The sequence below is a fragment of the Anser brachyrhynchus genome (genome assembly GCF_964034855.1).
Source record: "Anser brachyrhynchus genome assembly, chromosome: 19".
In the NCBI taxonomy this organism is placed as follows: domain Eukaryota; kingdom Metazoa; phylum Chordata; class Aves; order Anseriformes; family Anatidae; genus Anser; species Anser brachyrhynchus.
In genome coordinates this window covers 11,784,864-11,808,172 of record NC_137712.1, presented here as the reverse complement: position 1 = coordinate 11,808,172, position 23,309 = coordinate 11,784,864, and the positions used below count along the sequence as shown (strand labels likewise).

Genomic DNA, 23,309 nt, shown 5'->3' with positions numbered 1-23,309 from the left:
ATTATTTTTAGTGGAACAAATAAAAAAAGTGTTATTTTTTGCTTTAAATTCATTCATCTCATTCCAGTCATCTAGGACATCTTTTCACAGAGACTTCTGATGTTGAGATTTTTCTCCTTAAAGCTGGTTGAAAATCAAGATGGGTTTCCCGGGAAACTTGTTAAGGGTAAAAACTATCATTCATAACCCTGAAAACTGGCTGAAGGACTAAGAATTGAAGTTAGAGCCTATCTCGGGGGTGTTTCCCTCTGCAGTGTATTCGGGGAAAAATGAGCAAAAAAAGCCATCCTACACTCTGGTTTGGAGACAGGCAGGGGGCTTGGGGACCCTGCTTGGCACCAGCACTCCCCATGGTTCCTGACACCAGCAAAGGTCCCCCCAAATTTCCACCCTCAAGGCTCAGCCCCTTCTGCGTTGGCCCCCACACGGGAGACCCACTGCAAAAAACAAAGCAAAAACCCAAAGAGGCCATAGACATGCTGGTTGCCACTGCTTTTTATCTGGTGTGAGAAAACCTTCCTGCAGCACAAACCAGCTCAAAGCCCAGAGGCGTCACCAGCCGAGCAGTTTTGGGTGGCGGAGGGGTGGTAACCCCGCTCCCCAGCCCCCAGCAGGCAGGCTCCCTGCCTGAGATCGGGGCACCAAAGAGCCAAAAACAAACAAACAGTTCGAGTTAATGGGGCGGCAGTTATTTTTGGCCTAGAGGGAGTTCACACAGTGTGTGTTGTTTTAGTAAATAACTGCAAATGGAGCTTGCGGTGCAGGGAGCGGGATGGGAACCGACGCGCTCCGGCGGCAGGGAAGAGCTGCGCCTTGTCGCACCGGTGCTAACAGGAAACCAACTGCCTCCCCTGCCTTAGCACCTCTCCGTACTGACACTTTTATTGTCACCACATCCTTCGGCAGCCACATCAGAGAGAAGCCGGGAGGGGGCTGGGACCGGCTGCGTTTCACCGTGGGAAGGCGGCTTTGGGGCTGGGCGCCAGCAGCGAGGGGAAAGCGCAGCCCCGCGCCCTGCCCAGGAGGCACCCACGAGGAGAAGCTGCGGCTCAGGCTGCTGCGGCCACCTGGGCTATGCTGAAGTTGTCGCCGTACCTGGGGCCAGGAGAGAGCGGATGGATGCAGGACGGGCTGCGGAGCCCACTCTGCACCCAGCCATCTTTGCGCCCAGCATGGATTCGCGGTCACAGCTCTGCTGCCTCCCGAGCACCCCCGCAACGCCGTGCACCAGCACCCGGTGTGCCCGGCCGGCACGCCAGCATCTGCACTGCCCTGCACTGATGGGCCTCAGAAAAAGGCGGTCGCCGACGGAGCCACATCCCGCAGGACAGTCAGGGCTCCCTAACAGACTGGAGCCTTTGCATGTGCTGAGATGCAAAAAATAAACACATCCTTCACTTCTCGTTTTTTGGAAAGAGTGATTATACTCTTGGGTGTCTGGGATAAGGATCCCGGGTGCCGGCAGAGGATTTTAGTGGCATTGGCTGGGTTGGCCTGACTCCATAAAATAGATGCGAGGCTTTTCACAAGCAGAAAGCACAACTCATCAGGAAAAAACATAAAATCAAGCAACACATCATCTCTGCAAGAGAAGGATGGTTAGAAACAGCCCCCTCTTGCACTGTAATTGTAGAGTCATAAAACTTGGAAATAAAACACAGCCTGAGGCCGCAGCCTGAACAGAAGCAGGGGATGAGGATGAACTGCAAGGCTGCAGTGGGAGCATCAGGCTCACATATGAGTCTTTTCACTGCTGCTGGTGACATTTGCTGGGGGAAATGCTCCCAGTCCCAGCAGCTGCAGTCCGAGGGCGCAGGGTAACTGGCGGGGCAGTGCCTGCGCAGCCGCCAGCGCCATGCCCAGCCTTCACCCTGCCGAGTGCCCGGCTTGCAGCAGGAGCCACTGGCACAAACCTCCACTTAGGAATAAAACAAACCTAGAAGCTTGCTGGGGAGCCACCAGGTTTGGGCAAAAAATAAAATCAGACAATAAAATCACTGCCACTTCAGCAAGGAGAGGGGAAAATTAACCAGGTTTCCCGGCTCCAAGTCCCAGGACCATTGGGAGTTAAAACTCTTGGAGCATCTCATATATACAGCACCCAGATGCCAAAGCTCAGGGTCTTTTCACTCAATGTCTGTTACATTTTTTTTCTCCAGGTCAGTAGGTGTAAGCAGATAACGGAAAGGCAGCAACGCTGTGGATCCGAGACACCAGAGGCCCCTTGTAAATCTGGGGCTGGCAGCAAGGTGCCTTGGGTTGGTGCATTGCAGGAGGGAGAGGAACAGGTTATTGACAGCCCAAGGGTACTGCTGCCTGGATGGAGAGGAGCAGACACCCTTTTTCTGGGCCAGCTGCAACGCCTCATCTCTTCCACATGCCCAGGGTGTGCTGACAGGTGGTGCTGGCGCACGGTGTGGTGCTGCACTTGGAGGATGCTTGTCCCTGCAGAACCCAGCCGAGGGCTCCGGGGGTCCTTGCCAAGGACCCACGCGTGGCACAGCCACAGCCACTCAGCTGACAGAGAGTTTGGGGCTGTGCCCACCCCTGCCCAGCACCCCTGAGCCAAAGCAGCCATTAAGTAGTCACTCAGAGTAATAAGCAAAGTGAGGCCACAGGAGCTGCCATGTTGTCACCGGAGCCTGTTGGGCTCCCAGCACAGGGTGGCCACATGCAAGGACGCTGGGAGGCTGGTGGAGCCCCCAGCCAAAAAGCATGGAGGTGGCTTGGTGAAGGCAGCAGGGTCTCCAGACCTCAGTCAGTCCTGGTCTCTGTCACCAGCGCAGGTCCCCAGTGAGGGTAACATCCGGCATCTACTGCTATGAGCAAATGAATATGAATGAAAGAAACCACAATGGTGGAAGCGCTGTTTGGGCAAGAGGAGCAGAAAAAGACAGCCAAGACATCTCAGGAAACTACCCAGCATCAGCATCTCACAAGTTGAAAAGTCTTTTGCAGCCGTTTCAAGTTTTCAGGAGCTTTTTGCCACTGAGGAATGCCTGTGAAGGGTGGCTGGGGGAATGCTTTCCCTGCAGGTTTTTAATAAGCCCTGGGTGCACATCTGGGCTGGTTTCGGGTCTGTGGCATGTGGGGGAAGCCACAAATATGAGGCTTCCTGGCCTTTTGCTAACAGAGCCACCTGTGCTGCGCAGAGCCCCCGGCCACGTCCATCCTGACCCCGGGCTCTCAGAGCAGCGGCCAGGGGCTGGCCGGAGCCGCCCTTCCCTCTGGGCTGTGTCCAGGTTCCCTCCGGGCTGTGCCCTGGCGTGTAGGTGCTGTGCCAAGCCAGGAGGGTCCCTGCACGCACCCCATGCAGCAGCCCCGCTGCCTGTGGTGAGGCTCATCTGGTGCACACCAGGAAAAGCCGCCTGCAGCACCTCAGGCCAAGCCCCAGTGTCCACGCAGCCTCCGGGATGCCTGGCATGGTGACGCCACAGCAACCTGCTCCTGAAGACATGAGATGAGCGCTGACGGTCTTGGAGCCCAGTCCCAGGGGGACTGGTGTTATCTGCCTCCCTGGGGAGGCTCTGCTGTTCTCCAGCTGCTGCCACGGGGAACAGAGGGTCACTTTTGTTGGATGATCTCGTCAGACTTTGGTTATGTTTGTGATACAAATCCTAAAAGCATTCTGTTTGTACACCCATAAAAGGCTTCCCTAGGGGGAGATAAGAATTGAAGACAACTGGCCTTAATGATGTTGGAGAGATTTATGGGATCACCTTAAAAGGATTTATTGGAGATTTTTTTTTTTTTAATGAGCAAATAATTAGCAGACTTATCTGCTTTTTGTTGCCTTGCTTGTTTACTGCTTTAGTGAAATAGATTTCTAGGGTTTTTAATAAAGTACATTTCTGTATTGTTGGGCAGTTAGGATCTAAAATAAAACATTCCAATTTTAAAGAGCCATCAGCAAGGCAGGGAGGCAGTACCAGGTCTCTGATTGTTTGGCACCTGATAGTGGTGTAACATCAGGCACCTCAGCTGGTGGAAATGCAACATGGAGACGTCCAGTGGGGGTGGCCTGGATCTTCCTTGGTACTGCAGTGCTGGGCACCTGCCCCAGAAACCCTGGTGACAGCAGGAAACCTGCCTGAGTTATTGTGGTCCTGCGGAAGATTATTGTGGCTACAGGGAGACGAAGCCCCAGTCTGTCTGTGGAACGCTCTGGGAAATCTGCCCATGCCATGGGATGGATGGGGATGTTGTAAGGGATGTGCACACAGGAGCAGGGATACGGAGGGGCACGCAGAAATTTGGCTGGGGTCACAGCTATGGCAGGGATATGTGGGCTGCCCTTATTTTTAGGGTCAAATCTTTCAGAAAAGGAGCAGAACATTAGGAACAAGATGTGGAGAGGAGCTGGTGAATGGCAGGGCTCTGAGAAATGCGCATACAACCACGGTGTAGCCCAAAATCCTGGAGGCGCCCAGATTTATGGGGACAGCAGCTCCCTGTGAAGGAATGGGCTCCAGCTCCCGCCCCGCAGCTGTGCTCGTTTTCAAAGATGATGGGAAGAAAAGCAGCTCAAGTGAAGCTGAGAGCACAGGCAGGCTGCAGGAGGGTAGCACTTTGCAGGGCAGAGCAGCATGCACAGCATCCCCAGAGCGTGGGTCTGCAGCAGCACCACCAGCTCCCGGGGGCACACCCTCTCCCCGTGGCTCCCTTCCCAGAAGCTTCTCCCCCCCCCGACCCTATGCCAGCATCCCTGCCTGGCCCTGCGGGCGCCAGCTACGCCAGCCGGCATCTCCTGCATCTCCCTCTGCATCCTGGGCCACCTCCATCTCTGCGGGGAGCTTCCATCGCACCTAGGTGAGGATTTTGGGCAGCCCAATGGATGGCCCTGGGGAGAACTGGCTGCACGGAGCCATTAGTGGGAGGCAAGCTGGTAATTGATAATCTCAAAAAGGGGCTAGGAGGAATATAACTATGGGAAAACCCAAATCCAGCCCTGGGGAAAGCAGGAGAAGGCACCTCGGGGCAACATTGTGCTCCAGCCACCAAAGAGACCGTTCATTTAGCCAGGGACCTTCCTGGGAGGTGACAGCATCGCCCCAAGCCAGGGGTGCTGCTGCCCCTGGCACCCAGGGACACTCCTGCCCCGGACCAATTCAGGCTCTGGTGGAGCTGGTTTCCACTGGGAGGGTGAGAGAGTGCATCCTCATGCCAGCAAACGGTGGATGAAAAGATGTTACTGGAGATCATGGGGTCTGCGAGAAGCATCGGAGGCTGGAGCTGCACATGCTGGGTCATTACTGGCTTGTGCTGCTAATTGGGCATGGACTGCCAATCCAGACTTATTCCAGTGGAAAAAGGAATCTCCCTCGCTGCTTTTTTTCACACAAGTCAAATGTTTGGCGTCTTTAAAGCTTGTACAAACACTTAAAACTTCGATGTTGTTGCACTTAAAAGCTTACGGTGCCATTCTGTAGTTCATTAAGAGGCAGAGGAAACTGACCCTCATTGTCAGGCCCGGAAAAACACTGCGCTGTTTTCTCTTGCCATGCAGTTCCCTCTGGCTTAAACACTCCCAGAGCGAAGGAGCAGCTGCTGATTCCATGGGCACCAGCCCTACTTCTGTACTGCCAGGCTACATCTGTGCTGTGATGCTTGGTCATTATTAATGGCTTACTAGGCGAGCCTGGACTTCTTACTGACTCCTCCTGAAATCAGAGGTGTAGCTCCAACAGATGAGCTGTCCTAGGGCTTACTAAACAAAAGCTGACTTGAGAATGTATTTCCAGACCAGAAGCACCTACATTTCTCCCGTTAACTTTCACAGAGAGATGGCGCAATCACAGAGCAAGGAAGTCTCCAGAAATGGGTAATGCAAACAGAGCGGTTGCAAGCAGAAGCACCCAACATTTTGAAAGGGCTGACACAGAAATAAGCGGCCTATTTTTAGTGCAGGTGATAAATGAGGGCTCCCACTTTTCAAAAAAACAAGTCAAACTTCATAAAATAATGAGCAGATACTGTGAACTTTCAACATTTGCCCAAGTGACCTGCGAGTGTTGCTCTTTGAGGGAGCAGGCTCCTGAACACAAACGCTTGCAGAGAAGCAGACCCCGACCCCCGCGGGTCACGCGTCCTTCTGGCAAGCTTTGGAGCTCGGACGCTCCCATTCCCTGAACGCACGGATGGATGAGGCACTGCTGTCCCCGGAGGATGTGATGCTCTGGCGGGGCCAACCAGTGGCTTCTACCTCCGCAAGATGCCCCAGGACCGGTCCCTGCTGCATGTGCTGCTGGCAAGGACCCTTCCCATGGGACGCAGAGGGGACACTGCTGAGCCCTGCCTGGGACGCAGGGAAGGCCAAACCCCTTGGCACAGCTTCCTCAACAGGGGATCCCATCCTGGGTCCCGGGCATCCTCCTACAGACACAGAAGCTGCCGGGAAAACACATGCTGATGAGTCTTCCATGTACTGTGGGAATCAGCCTGGCTGGCTCCTTGTTTTTTATTTGCAGTACTGCAGATAAGAAGCCCAGGGTGTTGTGGGAAACAGGAAGACCTTATCTTCCATCCCAAGCCGCTTCTCCTGCCACAGCTTTACTTTCTTTTCACTGGCTTTCCTGATGCTACATGATACGGGGCCGCCGAGAGGGCTTTGTGCTGCCTGAGCCTCTGAGCAGCACTTCTGGAGGCATCACCGAGCCCCCGAGCACCTGGATTTTGCCTGGATTTTATTACCATGATAAACTTACGGGCAGATCACCAGGGTTCTCCAGAAGCGTGGCAGGAACTCCCTGCACAGGGCAACCCCCAGTCTTGTGGGTACCAGGGACCAGTTCAGGTGACAGCTCTCCCAACACAAGAGATTTTGGAGAAACCCGCTCACCAGTGGGCAAGGGCCATGCCATGTGCAGAAGTATCAGTACCTGAATCCCAGACAAAAAGAATTAACTTCTCATGATCTACTGGTTTTAGTAGTAGGCAGCATTTCCAAAAAACAGCTACAGCCCTAAAAAGTGACAGGTCTGAAGTCTGCAGGCAGCACTGCAGACACGGTGTGCAACATGTTGCTTATCCCTCCAGTCCTTGGAAATGTGGCTGCTACTGTTAGATTTTCAATAAAAATATGACTACGGACTTCATTCACTTTCATGTCTACTGAGCACTTTGTCTAGTAGCTACAGTGTGGACTGGAAATCAATTGCATTAGACAGTTTAATAAAGAACATACTGATGTTATGATGCTAGAGCCAAGATTATCCCAAATTGGGACCAAAAGTCAGTCAGTGAGGCGCTGCTCTGACTCTGCACGGAACCTGAGCTGCAGCTCTAAGTCCCTCCATGGCTCCCCAGCTGAAATTAACCCAGTCCACTGTTATCCATCATGTTTGTTATCTGCCTTGTGGACGTGTCTCGGAGCCCAGGCGGTGGTTTGGGATACTGCTGCTCTAGGCTTTGTATGAGCAACAGACAAGAGGAAGTGCTCAGCCACCTGCCAGCCTCAGGGAATGTCCCATGCAGACGTTTCCATGCTGGCTGTAGGCACCTGAGCTTGGTTGCTGCTCCCCAGCCAGCTGCAGCACCACGGAGCTGCAAAACCTGCCCAGAAGGCTAGATGAGCTGCCCCAGGGCATGAGCACATGCTGGGCTGTCTGCTCGGTGACATTTGTGGCCAACTCCACAGCCAGGAGGCTGCTGCCCAGCAGGGAGAGTCATCCTCTTGGCAAGAGCTACATGGGACCAAAGCCGCTTTAAAAATGGCAGTGTGGACCCTTCTCGTTGGACAGCCTCATGTGGAAACTTTGCCCGAAGCCCCTGGAGCTGAGCCCTGGGCGTTACGTCCCAGTGATGCTGGAGCCCAGCAGCGGCAGTGCCTGTACTGGGGGCAGGTGCCTGCCTCTGGCTCCCAACACCGAGGACGCTCCAGCACTGCGCCCTGCTGTGGCCCCAGCTCAGGCAGGGATGAGGGATCAGCCAGGACCACTAGCCCCAAGGAGTAACCCTGAGACTGAAGCTTTGCCCTGGGACCACAGAAACGTGGGCTTTTACTCCCATGGCCCCCCATCTCTTTTGGATGCTCAGCACAGAGGGCTCACAGGCTCCCGTTACTGACTGTAGCACGAAGTGGTGGCTCTGAGGCGCCAGAAAGCAGTGAGATGCTGCGCTGTGCAGATGGTGGAGACACCTCTGCTTGGGTCTGGCCTTCACTAAATAGATATCAGGATGGAGCTGCTGGGGGAGGGATGGGGGGGGCAGACACTAGAAAACACCCTGAAATGCCCTGACCCTGGTAAGGAGAGGAGAAGGGGATTAAAGGGAGGGATTAGCAGGGGAAAAAAATGAAGGTCGTCCTCGGTGAGAAAGAAATGAGGCAGCGGCAGCGGAGCTGGCTCTGCCCCCTCCTCGGCTCCCAGCAGCGCGACAGCTCCTTTGTGCCTCCAGTGACCCAGGGATTATGAGTGTGGGAACGGGGTCCGCCGGGGTACCCTGCATGCTGCTGCTGGCCCCGCGCTCTCACAAAGGCAAGAAAAAGTCTTGGGGGGAGAAAAGACTTGGAGAAAATCACTCCCGCTGTGGCTTTGCGTTTGGTGTTGGCAATGACGCTGTGTGCTTTGGATGGAGATGTGAGCAGGAGAGCTGAGAAGCATCCCCAGCCCTGTGTCTGCATCAAAGCACACAGGAGTGATTCCAACACCAAAAGCAGAGCCCTCTGTGTTTTAAATGAGAAAACCTGGTAAATCAGAGATCATCGAGTCTGTCAACCAGTGGGAGCTCTGTTATCGGCTGGGCTGGTGGATTTGGTGAGATGGCTGATAACGGTCCTCACTGCAGGTGTGACGCATCACAGTCCTGTTGTGGGGATTTAACTCTCACCCACTGGAAATCTCAACAAGCAGCCTCTCAAGCCTTCCATCTCCTTCTTCTCCCCATCTTACCTGGCCGAGGAGACAGGCTGTGCCCATGCACCTCCAGCTGGTGTTGCCCTTGAGGATCTACGTGCCCATGCCCTGGTCCTACCAAACGCCATCTCCATTGGGAGGAGCTGGTCTCCTTTCTGTGCATTCCCTCACTGCACAACTGCCCATGGGGGAGTTGTGGGATCAGGGATGGGGTACCTCTGCACTGCCAGAATTCTTTGGTTTAAAGGCTCCCTGTGAACTCTGTGTCCCTGCATCCCTCTGGGGACACAGCCATGGGGCACTGCTGCAGGAGGGGAAGGATTTGGCCAGAGATATGCCGTCCCAAGAAGGAGCCTGCTGCACTGCAGGCTGGCCCAAAATGGGCTGGGAGGTGGGGATGTATGGATGTGCTCTGCTGCACTCATGGACTGCACCAGGGCCACCCCTCTGCCAGCTGCCAACAGCAGCACCCAGAAAGTCACCACGTGGCCATGTCGGAGAGGCCAACACATGATCAAGGACTCATTAGGAAATGTCTGTTGTTGTCACCCCAACAGTGCTAGTGAGGAACGATCCTCATCTTAGGGAAAAAATGGATGTCAGTTCAAACAGTCCCCAAATGCAACATCCCACCGTGGGAAACTCCAGGCTTCTACAAAAACAAATAATCTTGGTTTTCCGCATTAGTTTTTATTTTTAAATAACCCAATGCCAACCAAACTGTTCTTCATGGAGCTCTGTAACACGTGGGTCTTGCCAGACCTGGTGGGAGTAGCAGCTTGCACTGCTGGGGCAGCCACTGTCTCTGTCCAGAAACAGGCATCGCATTTCCCAGCACAACCCAAATCCACCATCGCCTCCAGCTCGTTTTTATAGCCCATCAAGTCAGCCAAAGCGCAGAGCAAATCTCTCATTAAAAACATAAATCCGAACATAAAGACACTGGAGGGGACCTGTGCCATTTTCTTAGGTGATGTTAACTCTTCTTGGACACAAATTTAGTGTGAAATTGAAATCACAGGCAATAACAGCACTGGAATCAAAGCCCCAACTGGATATTTTGGTGTTTAGTTTAGTATTGCAATTAAATGGATCATTATCAGTTGATAAGATACCAGAAAAATACAGAAGAGGTATAGTGGTTAAGAAGCGAAATTTTAAACACATCAGAATTTGCCTAGAAAGAGATTCCCAAGAAATAGAGTGCCACTCTAATGAACGGGTATTACTCCAATCCAGCTCCAAAGCCATTAGTGTGCATACTCCTCCTTAGGCTTCCAAATAACTCCCATTAACTCCAGGAGATCAGTTCAAAGGACTAGTAGAAAGATTAACTGAAGTCTGGGCTGCATTCTGCAAAATGGGAAGTGCTCTGTAATTGATCAGCATTGTTACAGGGCTAATCACAGGGATCCTCCTCTGTGTACCAGTGAACAGGGTGACTCCTCCGCTTACACTGCCAAGTATTTTGCAGCTATGGCATCACCCAAATAACATCCCCCTCTCCCCCTGCCCCCCCCCCCCCCCCCCAGGAATTCAGTGAGCATAGACATAGCTACGCAACTAGAAATTCAAGAAATTAGTATTGCTTTTTGTTAAGTATATTGAGAAACCAAAGAGTCAGAAAGAAAACACACGGTGCAACTGGCATTTTCAAAGGACGTGGAGCAGATGGTTCTAGGACACCGCTGTGCCATGGGCACTGACCTCTGCGGCTCCTGGCTGTGTGATGGCACCGGGTCCTCCTCCAGCCCCCCAGCAGGACAGCTTGCGAATTCGGGACCTGGTGCTCAGGGAAAATCCGGTTTTGCATTTGCCTATGCTGGAACTTGGCGCTCAGCTTTTCTTCCTCTCCACACCTGCCCCCAGGAGGACATCAAGCCCGTACTTGTGTTGGGCAAATCTCTCAGCAAGAGCTCCTCCAGCTTATTAAGTGTGTAGCTAAACCTAATCAGAATAAAAATATTGAGCGGTGAGCACAGAGCATAAGCCTGCTTTCCCTCTTTCTAACCCCCGCCTCCCCGATTATATTTAAGCTGGTGACTCCACAGAAGGCACCTTCCTCCAAGAAAGATAGGAGTGTGGTTTGACACAGCCAGTCCCACCAGCATCCCCAGCTCTCCCCTGGGTGCCACTGTCCCAAATAAACCCGATGGCGCTGTCCCCAGCTGAGCACACAGTCCCAGGTGCCACCAGGACACCCATGGCTGGTGGCAAGTCGATGGGCACAGCTCTCATTTCCCTGAGGAGAGGTAAGATGATGCTCACTTGGAAACCACGGGCTCTCTGTTTACTTCATCTCATATGGTGACTAATTCCACCATTCAAAGAGTTGACGATGATGAAAACAAGTGGAACGATCAGGAAGGAAATTAAAAATAGCCCTCATGTGGCACTGTGTCAAGCGTTCATGTTTAGATTTTAATTTTATTTTATTCCAAGTTTCTTTGATAAAATATTTTCCCATGCTGACTACACTTGGAACGTCCCCTCCATCACGGCATTCCTGACGGATGAGCCAGGCTGTTGCAGATCCTATGCCAGGAGAGCTGTATTCCCTCCGCTCCACCATGCTCACTCCCACATCCACACCTTTGGGACCCGGCAGTCATTAATCACTGTGCACCAGCCACGAAGGTACCTCTCAGGGCAGAAACATCATCTTGGAAGCACTGTGGAACAGAAGCCGAGTACCTGACAGCAAGCACGAGACCGGGACCACATCTCTGCTTGGCTCCTCCACAGACTGGCAGTAGGTGAACATTTTTGGCTGGGAGGTTCTCCAGCCACAAGGGCCACTGATACTGATAGGAAGCGGATGGCTGGCTCTGAGCACAGGCTGGCTCTTGCTGCGTGAGGGGACGTCTCCACCTGGGCTTGGCGGTACTACTCCGTTCATGCTCTGTGGAGGGAAACAGCACGGGTCCTCACACCCAAAGGGGAAGGCTGCCAGAGGCTATGACCCTTCCCCAGGCACCGCCACTTGCAGAGGTGCTGCAGAGGACGGCCCCTACCCTGCCCCCAGGCCACCGAGCGCCCACCCAGCCTCCGTGTGTGAATGCTCTGAATAAACTTTCCTACTTTTTCCAAGTTTTGTATTTCTTGCAAACATTTGAAACAAACAAACAGTCTGATTTTAAGATCTTTGAAACTTTTTAAAAAAAAAAAAACACAAACTGCAAATATAAATTAAATTTTCACTTTGCCTTTCTCATCACTAGCCAGCCTTTACGTTTTCTTTCTCTCATTTTTCTTTTTTTTTTCCTTCCTTTTCAGATACCTTACCCCAGGAGCAGGTTCCAAGTGTGAGCTGCCAAGGTTTCATTATGAAAAATTACTGAGTTGCAAAAATAGGAAACACCTCTCCTTCCTCAGGCTCCCACCATTCATTTATTGCTGGTACGGGAAACAAACATTTATAGCCTCTCTGTTTAGGGGGATGTATTAAAATCACATTTGTTAAATACTGTTAAAAGAAAACTAAGGGCAGAGGGAATCTTGAAAAAAAGCATTTACAAGGAAAAACATTAGTCACGCTGTTTTGGTTACTTCTGTGGAGACCCTCAGTTGTGCCGTGTTTCAGTGCTAAATGCTGAACAAGCACAATGCCAGCAGGTCTCCTGCACCTGGCCTCACACACATCTCAGCTTGGCCCCCGTATCTGGCTTGCTCTCTGCTAGATCTGCAGTTAGTTTTCTAATACATGAGCCGCATTTGACAAATCAGCTCTGGGCAGCAGTCCGTGCAAAACTGCAGGTCGTTGTCCTCCCAGAGCACATGCTGGTGACGGTGCGTGGCGTGCAGGGTCCCGGCTGGTGGGCACTTTGCACGGAGCAGAGACACTTTGCTCCCAGCAGGACGGGTGGATACAGTGGCCACATACACCGAAGGTAACGTAAATGTTCTCTGACATGGCAGGCAGGCGAGTGGTGACCAGTGATTTCTGGGAAGAAGGTCTTATGTACCGACCAACAACAAAACTGCCTTGGCAGACTAGTGGGACAAGACCCATGTTCACACACAAGTATCACTACCAACGCTGCTGCAGTGGGGACACACCAGAGCTCTCACCGACTGTGGGAATGCAGCCAGAGAGGCAGCCTCAGCCAGTGCCGAGACACATCAGGGTGCTCACCTGGGGACCAGCATCAGCCTCTCCCAGTGAAGCATTTATAACAGAGCCAAACAAACCACAAAATGATGGGTGTTGAAGGCTGTACTGGGTGAAAGTCTGTGCTGGAAACATCCCCGACATGTTGCAAGGATCTTGGCTTCAGGTACAATTGACATTTGAGCTCCACCTTGGACACCAGGAGCTCTGGCTGCTGCAGCCCAGGTCCAGGACACCAGGGATGGGCTTGTGCGTGGTTGGTGTGTGAGGGATTCCCCTGCCAGGGCAGGCTCCTGCTGCAGGCTGCTCCTGCTGCCACCTCCACGGATGCTTCTCGTGACCGAACCTGGCCGGCTGTTTGGGCTGAGGTGGTCTTTGCCTACATATGGACCCATCACATCTTCCCTTCCAGCGGGGGGATGAGCAGCTCTCCTCACCCATCACTCCTACATGCACTAGAGAGAAGTGAGCATTCTGAGTGCCTGATTCAGCTGCTCCGCTTTGGATGTTTGCTTTAGGGTCCCAGGAGGGGCCTTTTCTCCCTGTGGGCTGCCGAGGAGCGTAAACGACCCATTCTCATGGAGACTTCTCCACCATGGCTGGCTGAAGCAAAGCCACGAGACCTCCAGCCCAGCTCTTTTGGCTACACCAATGAGCTCCACTCCATATTACCCATCTACAAGACCTTCTTCAACCCACCAGCATGGCTCCCCATGTCTTGCCACAGGCTGCTTTCAGTGCAAACACAAAGAGTCAGCGTTGACCTTCCTTCCATCAGAGAGGCACCTCTGGATGATGGCAGTTTGGCCCCAGGCGCCAGCCCTGGAGAAAGACTCTCCCTTTAAGGAGAAAGGCAAAGCACTTTGTGCACAGATTTGTGCTTGTTTTGTCATGGGACACATTACCATGAACCCAAAAGAGGAAGGAAAAAGGGGGGGGAGCTTTTGCCTTTCTGGTGGGAACAGCATTTGAGCAAACTTTGTTTCCCTTGGGGAAAGGCACCAAAATAACAGAGGAAGGGGGGTGTGTTGGGGGGGGGGGGGGGGGGTGGATGAAGCTAAAAAGGCTACGTAATCTGCCTGGGAAAAAAAGCTCTCCCAGCAGTGCTTGTGAGCCTGTCCATCCAACTGCCACACATCAGGGACACGTGGGAGAAGAGCAGGGTGCTGCTCTGCTGGGGGTGGCACACAGCCTGCGTGCTGGGGACCTGGCTCCTTCGAGCCGAGACTTGTGCTGATGGCCACAGATGAACCTCGGTGAGGGTCCCGCTGCGGGGCCATGGGTGCCAGTCACCCCTTCGGAGGCTCTCTGAAGGCATCTGGGGGATTGGACTAGATGATCTTTCAAGGTCCCTTCCAATCCCTAACATTCTGTGATCTGTGCAGAAGGAAAAGCATGCGGTGGGGAAATGGGGGTCTGGAGAATTTGCTTGTTTGGCTCACCCAAATGCCAAGCTGGGATGGCCACCCGCAACCTGCCCTCCTCCTGCCCATGAGGCTGCCCTGCCTCCGCCTGACTTAAGCTTTTTGCTGTAATGCCCAAGGTCAGCCTTTGAAGGCGTGGGCAGGCAGGTGGCCCCGAGTGGTCCCTTAGGCAGCAGTCGAGGGGAGGTGACACCACACCAGTGTCCCGATGGTCCTTGCCTTCCGTGATGGAGCATCCCCGGGAGCAGCCACACAGGCCCTAGGGTGGGTGCTATGTCAGAGCATACAAAGCCACCCACAGCAGCAGACAGTTAAAACCTCATCATAACCACACTGGTAACATCATTTATTTTCACTGTGGTGTTACTTTCCTTGAGTGACATGGGCTAGGAGCCCGCAGGAAGTGTGCCAGGCAGGGCCTGTGCCTGGTATTCCCATGTAAGACAGAGCTTTCTGATCTCCGCCTGTCTGTGTCAGGGCTGGCACAGAGCAGGTTATATGCTGCTGAGCTTTCCCTGGTGAAACCTGCAGCCTGGGACACTCACTGCACCCCACTGCTGCTGGGCTGGCAAGGAGCAAAATCCAGCCAGGACCACAGCAGGGCCTTGGTGGGCAGCACAAGGCTGGAAAATACAATACCTTGCCGCTAAGATGACCACAGCCAACAGCAAAACCTGCCCCGACAGCAGAGCAGCCACCAGCAGCTGGGCAGCTGTTATCGCAGGGCACGCAACCTCCTCCATGCGCAAATGAAAAGTCTCCTGTCTATTCCCAGCTTGCCCTGCTCCAAAATCCACAATGACTAATTCCCCTATCAGCAAAACCATTCCCAGGCGTCGACCGTTTCCCTTCCAGCTCCGACAGCGCGCTGGGCACTGCTGGGTGCGGGAGAGGAAGAGCAGCCCCACGGGCACCAGTGCCAGAAGTCACCCACGGCCCGGGGCCGGCCTCATTCACCGGCTCTGGTCGCGGCAGGGACACGTCCTCTGCTCCTCACCACGCCTCACTGGAGGCTGCAGTGACGGCGCGAGCCTCCCGCCCGCCTGCCCGTGCTAGGAGCTGGTCGGCAGGACTGCACAAGGAGCCAGATCCCAGCCTCTCTCATACACTCCCAAGGACAGCTAAAATTGTGAGGTCAAATTAGCGGGCAGCATCCCCATGAAGCTACTGCAAATGCTCTACACTCAAATCATTACTTTAGTAGGTAAAATGTATAAACCCAGCAGTGACTCCTACGTAATTCTTGTCTGAATGAATTGTATTTTTGCCATGTCCTTTGCAGGTTAGGAGGGTGCTGAGAAACCATTTTGTTTTATTAAAACATCCTTATCTTCCTATTCTTCCCCTACGTTCTGCTTGGTGATGGTTTTTCAGTCTCTCTGCTCATGTGTCAGCAGCACTGACCATGAGCTCTTTGTGGTTTACAAAATCTTACCTTATATTTTGCTTGCCCCACTTGCATGCATCTTACTGGCTTTACTAAGGCTGCAGCTCTGTTTTGTAAGAATCCTTTCGTGACTTAAATAACTCATCTGAAACTTGCCATTTTGCCCTCTGCATTTAATTGCCTGCAAAGTTCCATACTGCATGGAGGAGAGAGAGGCTGTGCAGGGAACTGTTACAGGCACTCTATTGACTAGATCATTTTTCTTTTTTTAAACATTAGTATTAGCATTTTCAGTACATCAGTTCATTAAAACTCTTCATAAGTACTTGGTGAAATTTAATAACAATTACAGCAGTATGTAAACACAGAAACATACAGCTTCAGGACATAACACTCTCTCTGCCTTTGTTCTGTAGGGAGCTCAGGAAGTCTCTCTTCATTACTTTAGGCTGAACAGCACTCCCGAACCTGCAGACCAGCTCATGCCTGACATCTGTCCTCCTCTTCAGAACTGAAATAAGACATACACAAATAAAGCAGTTGTAGCCAAAACCTGGAGCCCTGTCATTTGTCTTTCTTTTTTTTTATTAGAGATTGGAAGCCTTTTAGTGCATTTTGGCTGTTTCTTCCATGACTTCTCAAAATGTGAATGATACGTAACCCTTAGCAGGTGCATTCCTAACTCTGTCATCAGAAGGCACAGGAGACACAAGAGGCGGAAGACAACCTGCAGGTCTCCAAAGCACAGGGCACACCTAAGACATGCCACCTGATGAAGAGAGGCTGAAGAGTATTGTCCTTAAATGCCTCCATGGGAGGTTTTGCTGTCCGCTCATCCAAAAACCTGGCACAGCACATTTCAACTACAGCGCAGGAATCTGCATAAGTGTGTTTGTAAGCTCAGGAATGTGTCATGTGTTTCCTCCCCTTATCCAGTAGGTCACTTAGATGCACAGGAAAATGGACATGGGACTCGCTCTTGACCAGTCTCCAGTGTCTGGTTTTTGTCACAGTGTTATATTTGGGTACTTACAATTTTTTTTTTTTAATGAACCAAGTCAGTTTCTTTTGGGCTACTGAATTAGGATTTGGTATTTTGCCACAAGGCCTTGCAAAAAATGGCCCATTAGATTTTTGCTTTCTGCCTTTGATGAAGTCCTTAAGTGGCTGTTTCAAAATGTTTCCTTAAAAAGCAAATAAAATTTCTGCCCAGTTGCCTTATTGTGCACGTGTGTTCGTACAAGCTTGTTGACTTTTGTTCCAACTCACATCCTGCAACCCAGCCTGTAATTACAGGACTCTCTGCCTGTGCAGGTGGTGCAGTTATGACCAGAAAACAATGCAGCTGTGTTTCAACACCTAAATGAGAAGGGGGAAAAAAAAAGCTCTGACTTTTAGGAGGTGCTGGGAGGCAGCAGGAGAGCTGGAGCCTGGCTGTGTAGATGGGGAGGAAAACCGAGTGGAGCGGTGAACTGCTTGGAGCAACCCGCTGCGAACCTGCGCCCGGCTTTCCAGCCCTGCAGGTGGGAGGCTCGCCGCTGCTTCCAGCTCTGCTGCTGGGCTGAAGAAAGCCACCAGGGCTGGCTGCAGATGCCGACCAGCTCTGCCATCTCCTCTCCTCCAGGAGCTCTCCCAGCAGTGCGTGAGCGCCCGGCGCAGCCTTTCCTCCTGCTTACTGGCACTTAGCTGCCTTGCTGCTAGCGGAGAGGGAGGTGATGGGGCTGCCAGTGACAAGTGACAAAGGAGGCCAGGCTAGTGACCAGGAGCTGCAGTGTCACAACGGCTTTGCTCCTTCCCCTGCCTCCCCCTGTTCCTTGCACCCTGTCACTCAGCCATCGCTCACCCCGCACCCCTCGCCTGTTTGCCTGCTATCTGCAGCACGCGGCCGCGTCCAGGCACCGCAGGGTGGGATCTCCTCTGCTTCTCTTTCTGTCCATGAGGATGAGCGCTTTGCTCTCACGTGCAGAGAGATGCAAATGGACTGGCGTTGAAGTGGGGACAGACAGAGAATGGCTGGTGCATGTCCCTGCTGCTGCCTTGCTGTGTGAGTCTAGCACCATGCTGCTGACCGTGATGTTCTCAAAAACTTGGGTGGCGCTGGGTGCGCTCAGGCTGTGCCTGCACTGCTCCCGCAGCCCTTGGAGGAGGAGAAGCCCGAACCCAGCCCAGGGTCGCTGGCGCAGTGCTGGCTGGGCCAGCGGGTGATGCTGATGCAGCTTGACCACCTGCAAGAGGGAAGAGGGAAGGCGAAGGGAATCGCCCTCCTGCTGTGCCTGGAAAGCAGCACGGCCGCTCGGCCGCTCCGCTGGGTGCTGGCTGCAGGCACGTCCCTCGCACTCAGCCTGTGCTGGCTGCGCTGCGTCAGGGAAGTCCCCCCCCCCCGGCACAGCCCCGTGCTCTGATAAAGAGTTAAGACACTCTCAGAGGCGGTTCTGTGAGAACATTTCTCAGAGGGCAGTGCACTTTTATTCGAAATAATTTTCCATTCCATTTATATCTATATAATAGGAGGTGGCGCTGGGGTCCGAGTTTTCCATAGCCCCAGACCTCATTTCCCTAGCTGGGCTTGACCCCTGCTCAGCTTCCCCAAGAATAACAGAGAAAAGTTCAATGGAAGAGAAAGAGCTGTGGGTCTGAGCTCCTACTGCTTCCTCATGATTTGTTAACAGAGCAAATAGAATATATACATTTATACGCATGCAGGAAAAGGCCTGGGAAGAGATGGTACCTGGAAAGGGATTGCAAAGCAAGCACAACTGAGGAACTCATGGTGCTCGCTGCAGCTTCACCTTGATCCTGTAGCACTACACTGCTTGATACTTGGATATTGGAGAAATTATGGTTTGATACTTTGACAATGGAGAAATTATAATTTCTGCTCAGAATGTTTTAATTTTAAAAAGTGTTTTTCATTAAAGCATTTTGATGAAATACAACATTGGAAAGAATTTTGTTTCTTGGCTTGGTGAAGCAGGGGAGTACAATTTTGGACAAAATACGTTTTTACGAAGCAAGGACCAGTGGTGGTGTCGGAAGCCGGTTTCAGGCACTAAGCGTGTTTCAGAGGCAGGGTTTGGATGGCCTCACAGTGACCTGGCCCTCGGTGCAGGCTTTCAGGGACAGTCCCCGCCACAGGGGCTGTCACCCTGAGAGCGCTGATGCACAGGGTCCCAGTGCGGGGCTTGCGCTGCGGGCGCTGCAGCATGGTTTCTGCTCTCACCCAGCTACCTCCTGCCCTGCAGAGCTACCGCTTCTGGCACCTCAGCTTTAAGCGTGGTGGCTTCTGACTGGCTCTGACCCCTTGCTCCAGGGTCATGTTTCCTGGCTCCTTCTGAGGACCTGACGGGGTGCACGGCCGGCTGCATCAGAGGAGCTCCTGCCAACCTCTTGAGAAAGGCAGCACCTCATGGAAACCCCAGCTATTTTTTCTGCAGTCTGGTGAACAGCTTTAGTCATGAACGAGCGTGCCTAGTCTGCACTCCTGAAAACACCGGAGGTGATTTCCAGCTACGCTGAGCAGTGCAGCCTGTGCCCTTTTAGGAACCTGCTGCCCTCCTGCCCTGCCCTTCCCACGCTGCTTCCTCAGTGCCACAGGACTGCAAACCGCAGCACCAGGTCACGGGGACTGGTGCGGGACCAAAAGGTCCTTCCCTCAAAAGCTACTTGGGCAGACACATGCCATGCATGGGGAATTCTTCCTGAATTCAGAGAGCTACAGGAGTTCAAACCACTGGCAATTTGGGTCGGTCGCACTTGGCTCTTTGGTCGCCCACGAGATGAAAACTGCATCCCACCTCCCCGTGCCAGCCAGGTTCCCTCCCCCTCCCCCCCAGCTGGGGTCTCCATCAAATACAGGCTCTTCACTCAACTCATGCATTAATCATTTGTCACTGTTAGCTTCCGCAACTGCCTACTGCTCTGTTCAACACACAGCCCGTGCTATGTCATGGTTATTGACCTAATCAGATACCAAAGGTGCCAACCAAGCACAGAAACCTGCAGCAGTGACAATGCCGAAGTTTAGGAGGCATTGAAACAGAGTGAGAGAAAAAGAAACTGTAAGGAATGAGTACAAGGAACAAGCGGACAGAAGTGGGAAAAGAGAAAAAGCCAACAGCTGCCTACGTGCGATGCTTTACAGCTCCATGTGGTGGGGAGGACTCCGCTGTCCCCATTCTTCTAGTTAAAACAGAAAGAAAACGTTAATACTGAGAATCAAAGTATAGAGACCTGAGAATTTCACAAAACTGCCGGGTCCACAAGAGTTTCCATCATTAATACACTCGTTGGGATATGCCTGAAAGGGAAACACCTGGAAAAGCAGAGGGCATGCCTACACCGCAGTCAGAAGCCTGATGGCAAAGAGGGGATGCACCTAAGCCATCATTTAATTGTCCCAGGCCCCAATAATGGGAGGTAGGGCCAGGCCCTGCACACGTTGCTCGGCGCAGCTGCTGTAGACAATGCAGCTTTGCCAGAGGCAGGGCCGACAAAGGCCAGCTGAACCACGTGTTCCCAAACCTGCGACAGCAACTCCCAAGTGCCCTTTTAGGAACCTGCTGCCCTCCTGCCCAGCAAAGCCAGACGAGTGACAATCGATTCTGACAATGCTTCAGTATTGCTTCACGTCCAGTTTTCCACTCGCAGCCTCAAAGGACCCCCCAACGTAGAACCGCTCCATTAAAGCTGTACCAGAAATTGCTAAACACGTAAATCCCTCACCAAGCTGGTAAGAGGATTTAAAGTGATACTTGCAGAACTGCCTACCTTCCCTCGATTCTGCAGCAAGATACATGGTGGTGGTGCTCAAAGGTATGATAGTCACTATGTGATGTCAGAAGACAAAATTAATACTTTGAAGCAGTTATAATCCACAAAGAAAAAAAATCCTGCAGTCCCACAAACACTGTCTTGAAAATGTCTCCAATTTGCTCCTCTCCAGGCTGCGTGCTCTTCTTCCCTACGACTCCTGCAGCTCTGTTTCTGCTTACTGCTCAGGCACAAAAAGTGCAGTGAATACAGAGCAGAATGATACCCAGACAAATCATCCTACACTTCTGAAATAAGACCTTGGAGATGTTTGTACATACGAGTTTACAGCTGGTTGCTGCTTTACCCCCTGCTTTAGGCAGCTCAGCAGTATAGCCACATAACCACACAGCGATTAGCATGGAGCCAGCTACAGCAGCTTAAGCAGTTTCCACCGCGGGCTCCCTGAAGGCACAGCAGGTTACAGCCACATTACTGGGTTTGGGGTACACAGAGGAGTTATGTATTTCAGAGTTTTCAGTAAGTCCACAAAAGTACAGTTTTAGATTCACAAAGTGGAAGAGAAAAAAAGTGTTCTTGAGTGCAAAGGGATTCTTTTCAGATGCTGGGACTTGTAAGAGTCAATGCCTACCTTAAGGCTTGTGTTGCCTGTAACCGCTGACATCTCTAGCTTTTCTTTGGGCAAGGTGGCTCTGGATTGACTCACAGATGGGACACGGGCTTTTTCCAATTTCAGCAGGTTCACTGTAAGACAGCCAAGCCAGCCAGGGGCGCCTGAAAGTGTCCCGAACCACACTTGCTACCCAGAGCCAGGGTGCCCACGTCCAAAGCTCTGCGAGCAGCTCCACAGCCAACGCTGGGGACGAGCAAATTGGATGTCACGTTCCTGCATCACCCCAAATCACAGAGAGGGCAACAGCGGCAGGAAGGGAGGAGTACCCAGACCCCACCCCAGCTGCAGCTTCTCCCTTTTCTAGATCAGGGCAACTCCCCCAAACCCCAAAGCCATGCTGCATGGTGAAGAACACCCCACAGTGCTGCTCTCAGGAGGGAGCCATGCACATCTTCTGTGCTTTTCGTGCTATGGTCATCAAGTTGGCAGCAAAGTAACAAGCACTTCTCTAAACTTCCTAAATGTCAAGAAAATATTTACAGGCCCCACTTCTGCAAAGCATGCACACCAGCCCAAAGGGCACACATGCACACTTCACTGGGTGCTGCCTGGCATGCTTTTCACAATGATTTTTATTAAACATTTGCGGTTTTCCTGCTGAAAAACCCAGCAGAAGATTAATGCCAAAAAGTGACTCCTCTGGGGCTGAAACTGTCAGGGAGCCAGGACACAGGGAAGTAAAGAGCCTTCATGTCCATTCCTTCCCCAACTTATTTTAGTGCCAGCTAAGTAAGAGCCAGCCTGGCCAGACCTGCAGCACGTCTGTGGGGGGAATCTGTGTTGACACTGACCATGCTCTCCATGCTCTGCAGAGACAGAGCGGACCTTAGGCCCACACACACGAATGTTTCACCAGCAAGTCAATTCATATAAAAATATTTCCCACGTATGCATTTTTTTTTCTTTAAAATGGGATTGCTATGGTCTCTCATTTTCTCTAGGCTGTAATCATAACTTTGCAATGCTCCACAGCTGTTGAGATCCTGTGCTGGGCATTGCGGTGGGCTGAGCATGCAGCTCTGTTCCTGGTAGGCTTCCAGCAGGGCTGGAGAAATGCCGTGATGTGCCCTGGACAGTTGGCGGGCAGGTGGGTGCCAGGACGAGCCACATGCCCCAGGCCCAGTATGTGCTGCAGTGAGCTCCTCCACCAGCCCCGCTGCCGGTGGCACTGCGAGGAGCTGAGAGCTGTGCCCTGCTCGGGCAGCCCTGGGGCTGCGAGTGGTGCCCCCACCTGCTTGTAGGAGGGCAGCGCTTTACCACAGCATGATCTGTAATTTATTTCCAGATTCAACTATAACACTTAAATGAAGGTTTTCTAATGAGCTCTTTAAATAGTAATTAGAGGCCAACACTGAAGAAAGAGATAAGTCTTGTGGGTATCTTGCCCTGCAAGAAAGGACCTGATAAGAATGAACTGAATGATTTTTCTTCTGGGATCAATTCCAAAGAGCAATTATCCCCTTGATACCATGCTGCTTAAACAGGAACAGATTGAAAAAACACTTGACAGTGGCTGGCGATGAATGGACCATTTTCCCAGTGTTTTACAAGGGAAGGCTGGAGGCTTTCTGCCAGTACCTGAGATAGGAGATGATCCAAATGGTGCTGATATCACATTTTATTTACATAAAATAATCATCTTTTTTTTTAAAGCTTCGCGTAGATGGAAGTATCATCAGCAAGACAAGCTTAATTTCCTGATGAGTTCCCATCTTAATTATTCAAAGGGTTTATTTCTTTTTAAATTTCAGGTGCTGGGCTTCAGTGACTTGCTAATGCTGACCAGTAACCCGTGTGCAGGTCTTTCACTGCTCTGAGCAAGATGCCTCGTAGTTTGCTAACAGTGGCTCTCCCTGTAATTGCATCAAAGCTGCTCCAGCTGAACAGATGAGCCGAGCTGTGACAATTGTGCAGGACAACATGACTCACAGACTTGGCTAAAAACTTACCAGTTATCCTCTGATGTTGTCTGAGAGTTAAGTAAGCTTGAACATTTTAATAGGCTTATTTTCTCACCATTCTACTGCCTCAGGTGATCCTTTGTGTTGCAACACAAAATACCGTATCATGGGATTATTAGAAAAAAGAAAGG

At 52.0% G+C, this 23,309-nt stretch overlaps 1 protein-coding gene across 30 annotated transcripts in view; it reads right to left on the bottom strand.

The window, feature by feature from the left end:
• Positions 1-23,309, bottom strand: part of EXD3 (exonuclease 3'-5' domain containing 3) — a 297,777-nt gene that overhangs the window by 52,120 nt on the left and 222,348 nt on the right. The window contains exons 19-20 of one of the 30 annotated variants that reach the window (XM_080562099.1): positions 11,547-11,754; positions 10,438-10,799 (exon numbers count right to left, since the gene is read on the bottom strand). The exons of 27 other annotated variants lie outside the window; for them this stretch is intronic. In XM_080562099.1, coding sequence (XP_080418225.1) covers positions 10,759-10,799; positions 11,547-11,754 — 249 coding nt within the window. In that variant the 3' untranslated portion in view covers positions 10,438-10,758. Of the gene's footprint in view, positions 1-10,437; positions 11,755-16,093; positions 16,286-23,309 lie in introns of those variants that run through there. 2 more of the 30 variants (XM_080562098.1, XM_080562114.1) reach the window with 2 other exon arrangements.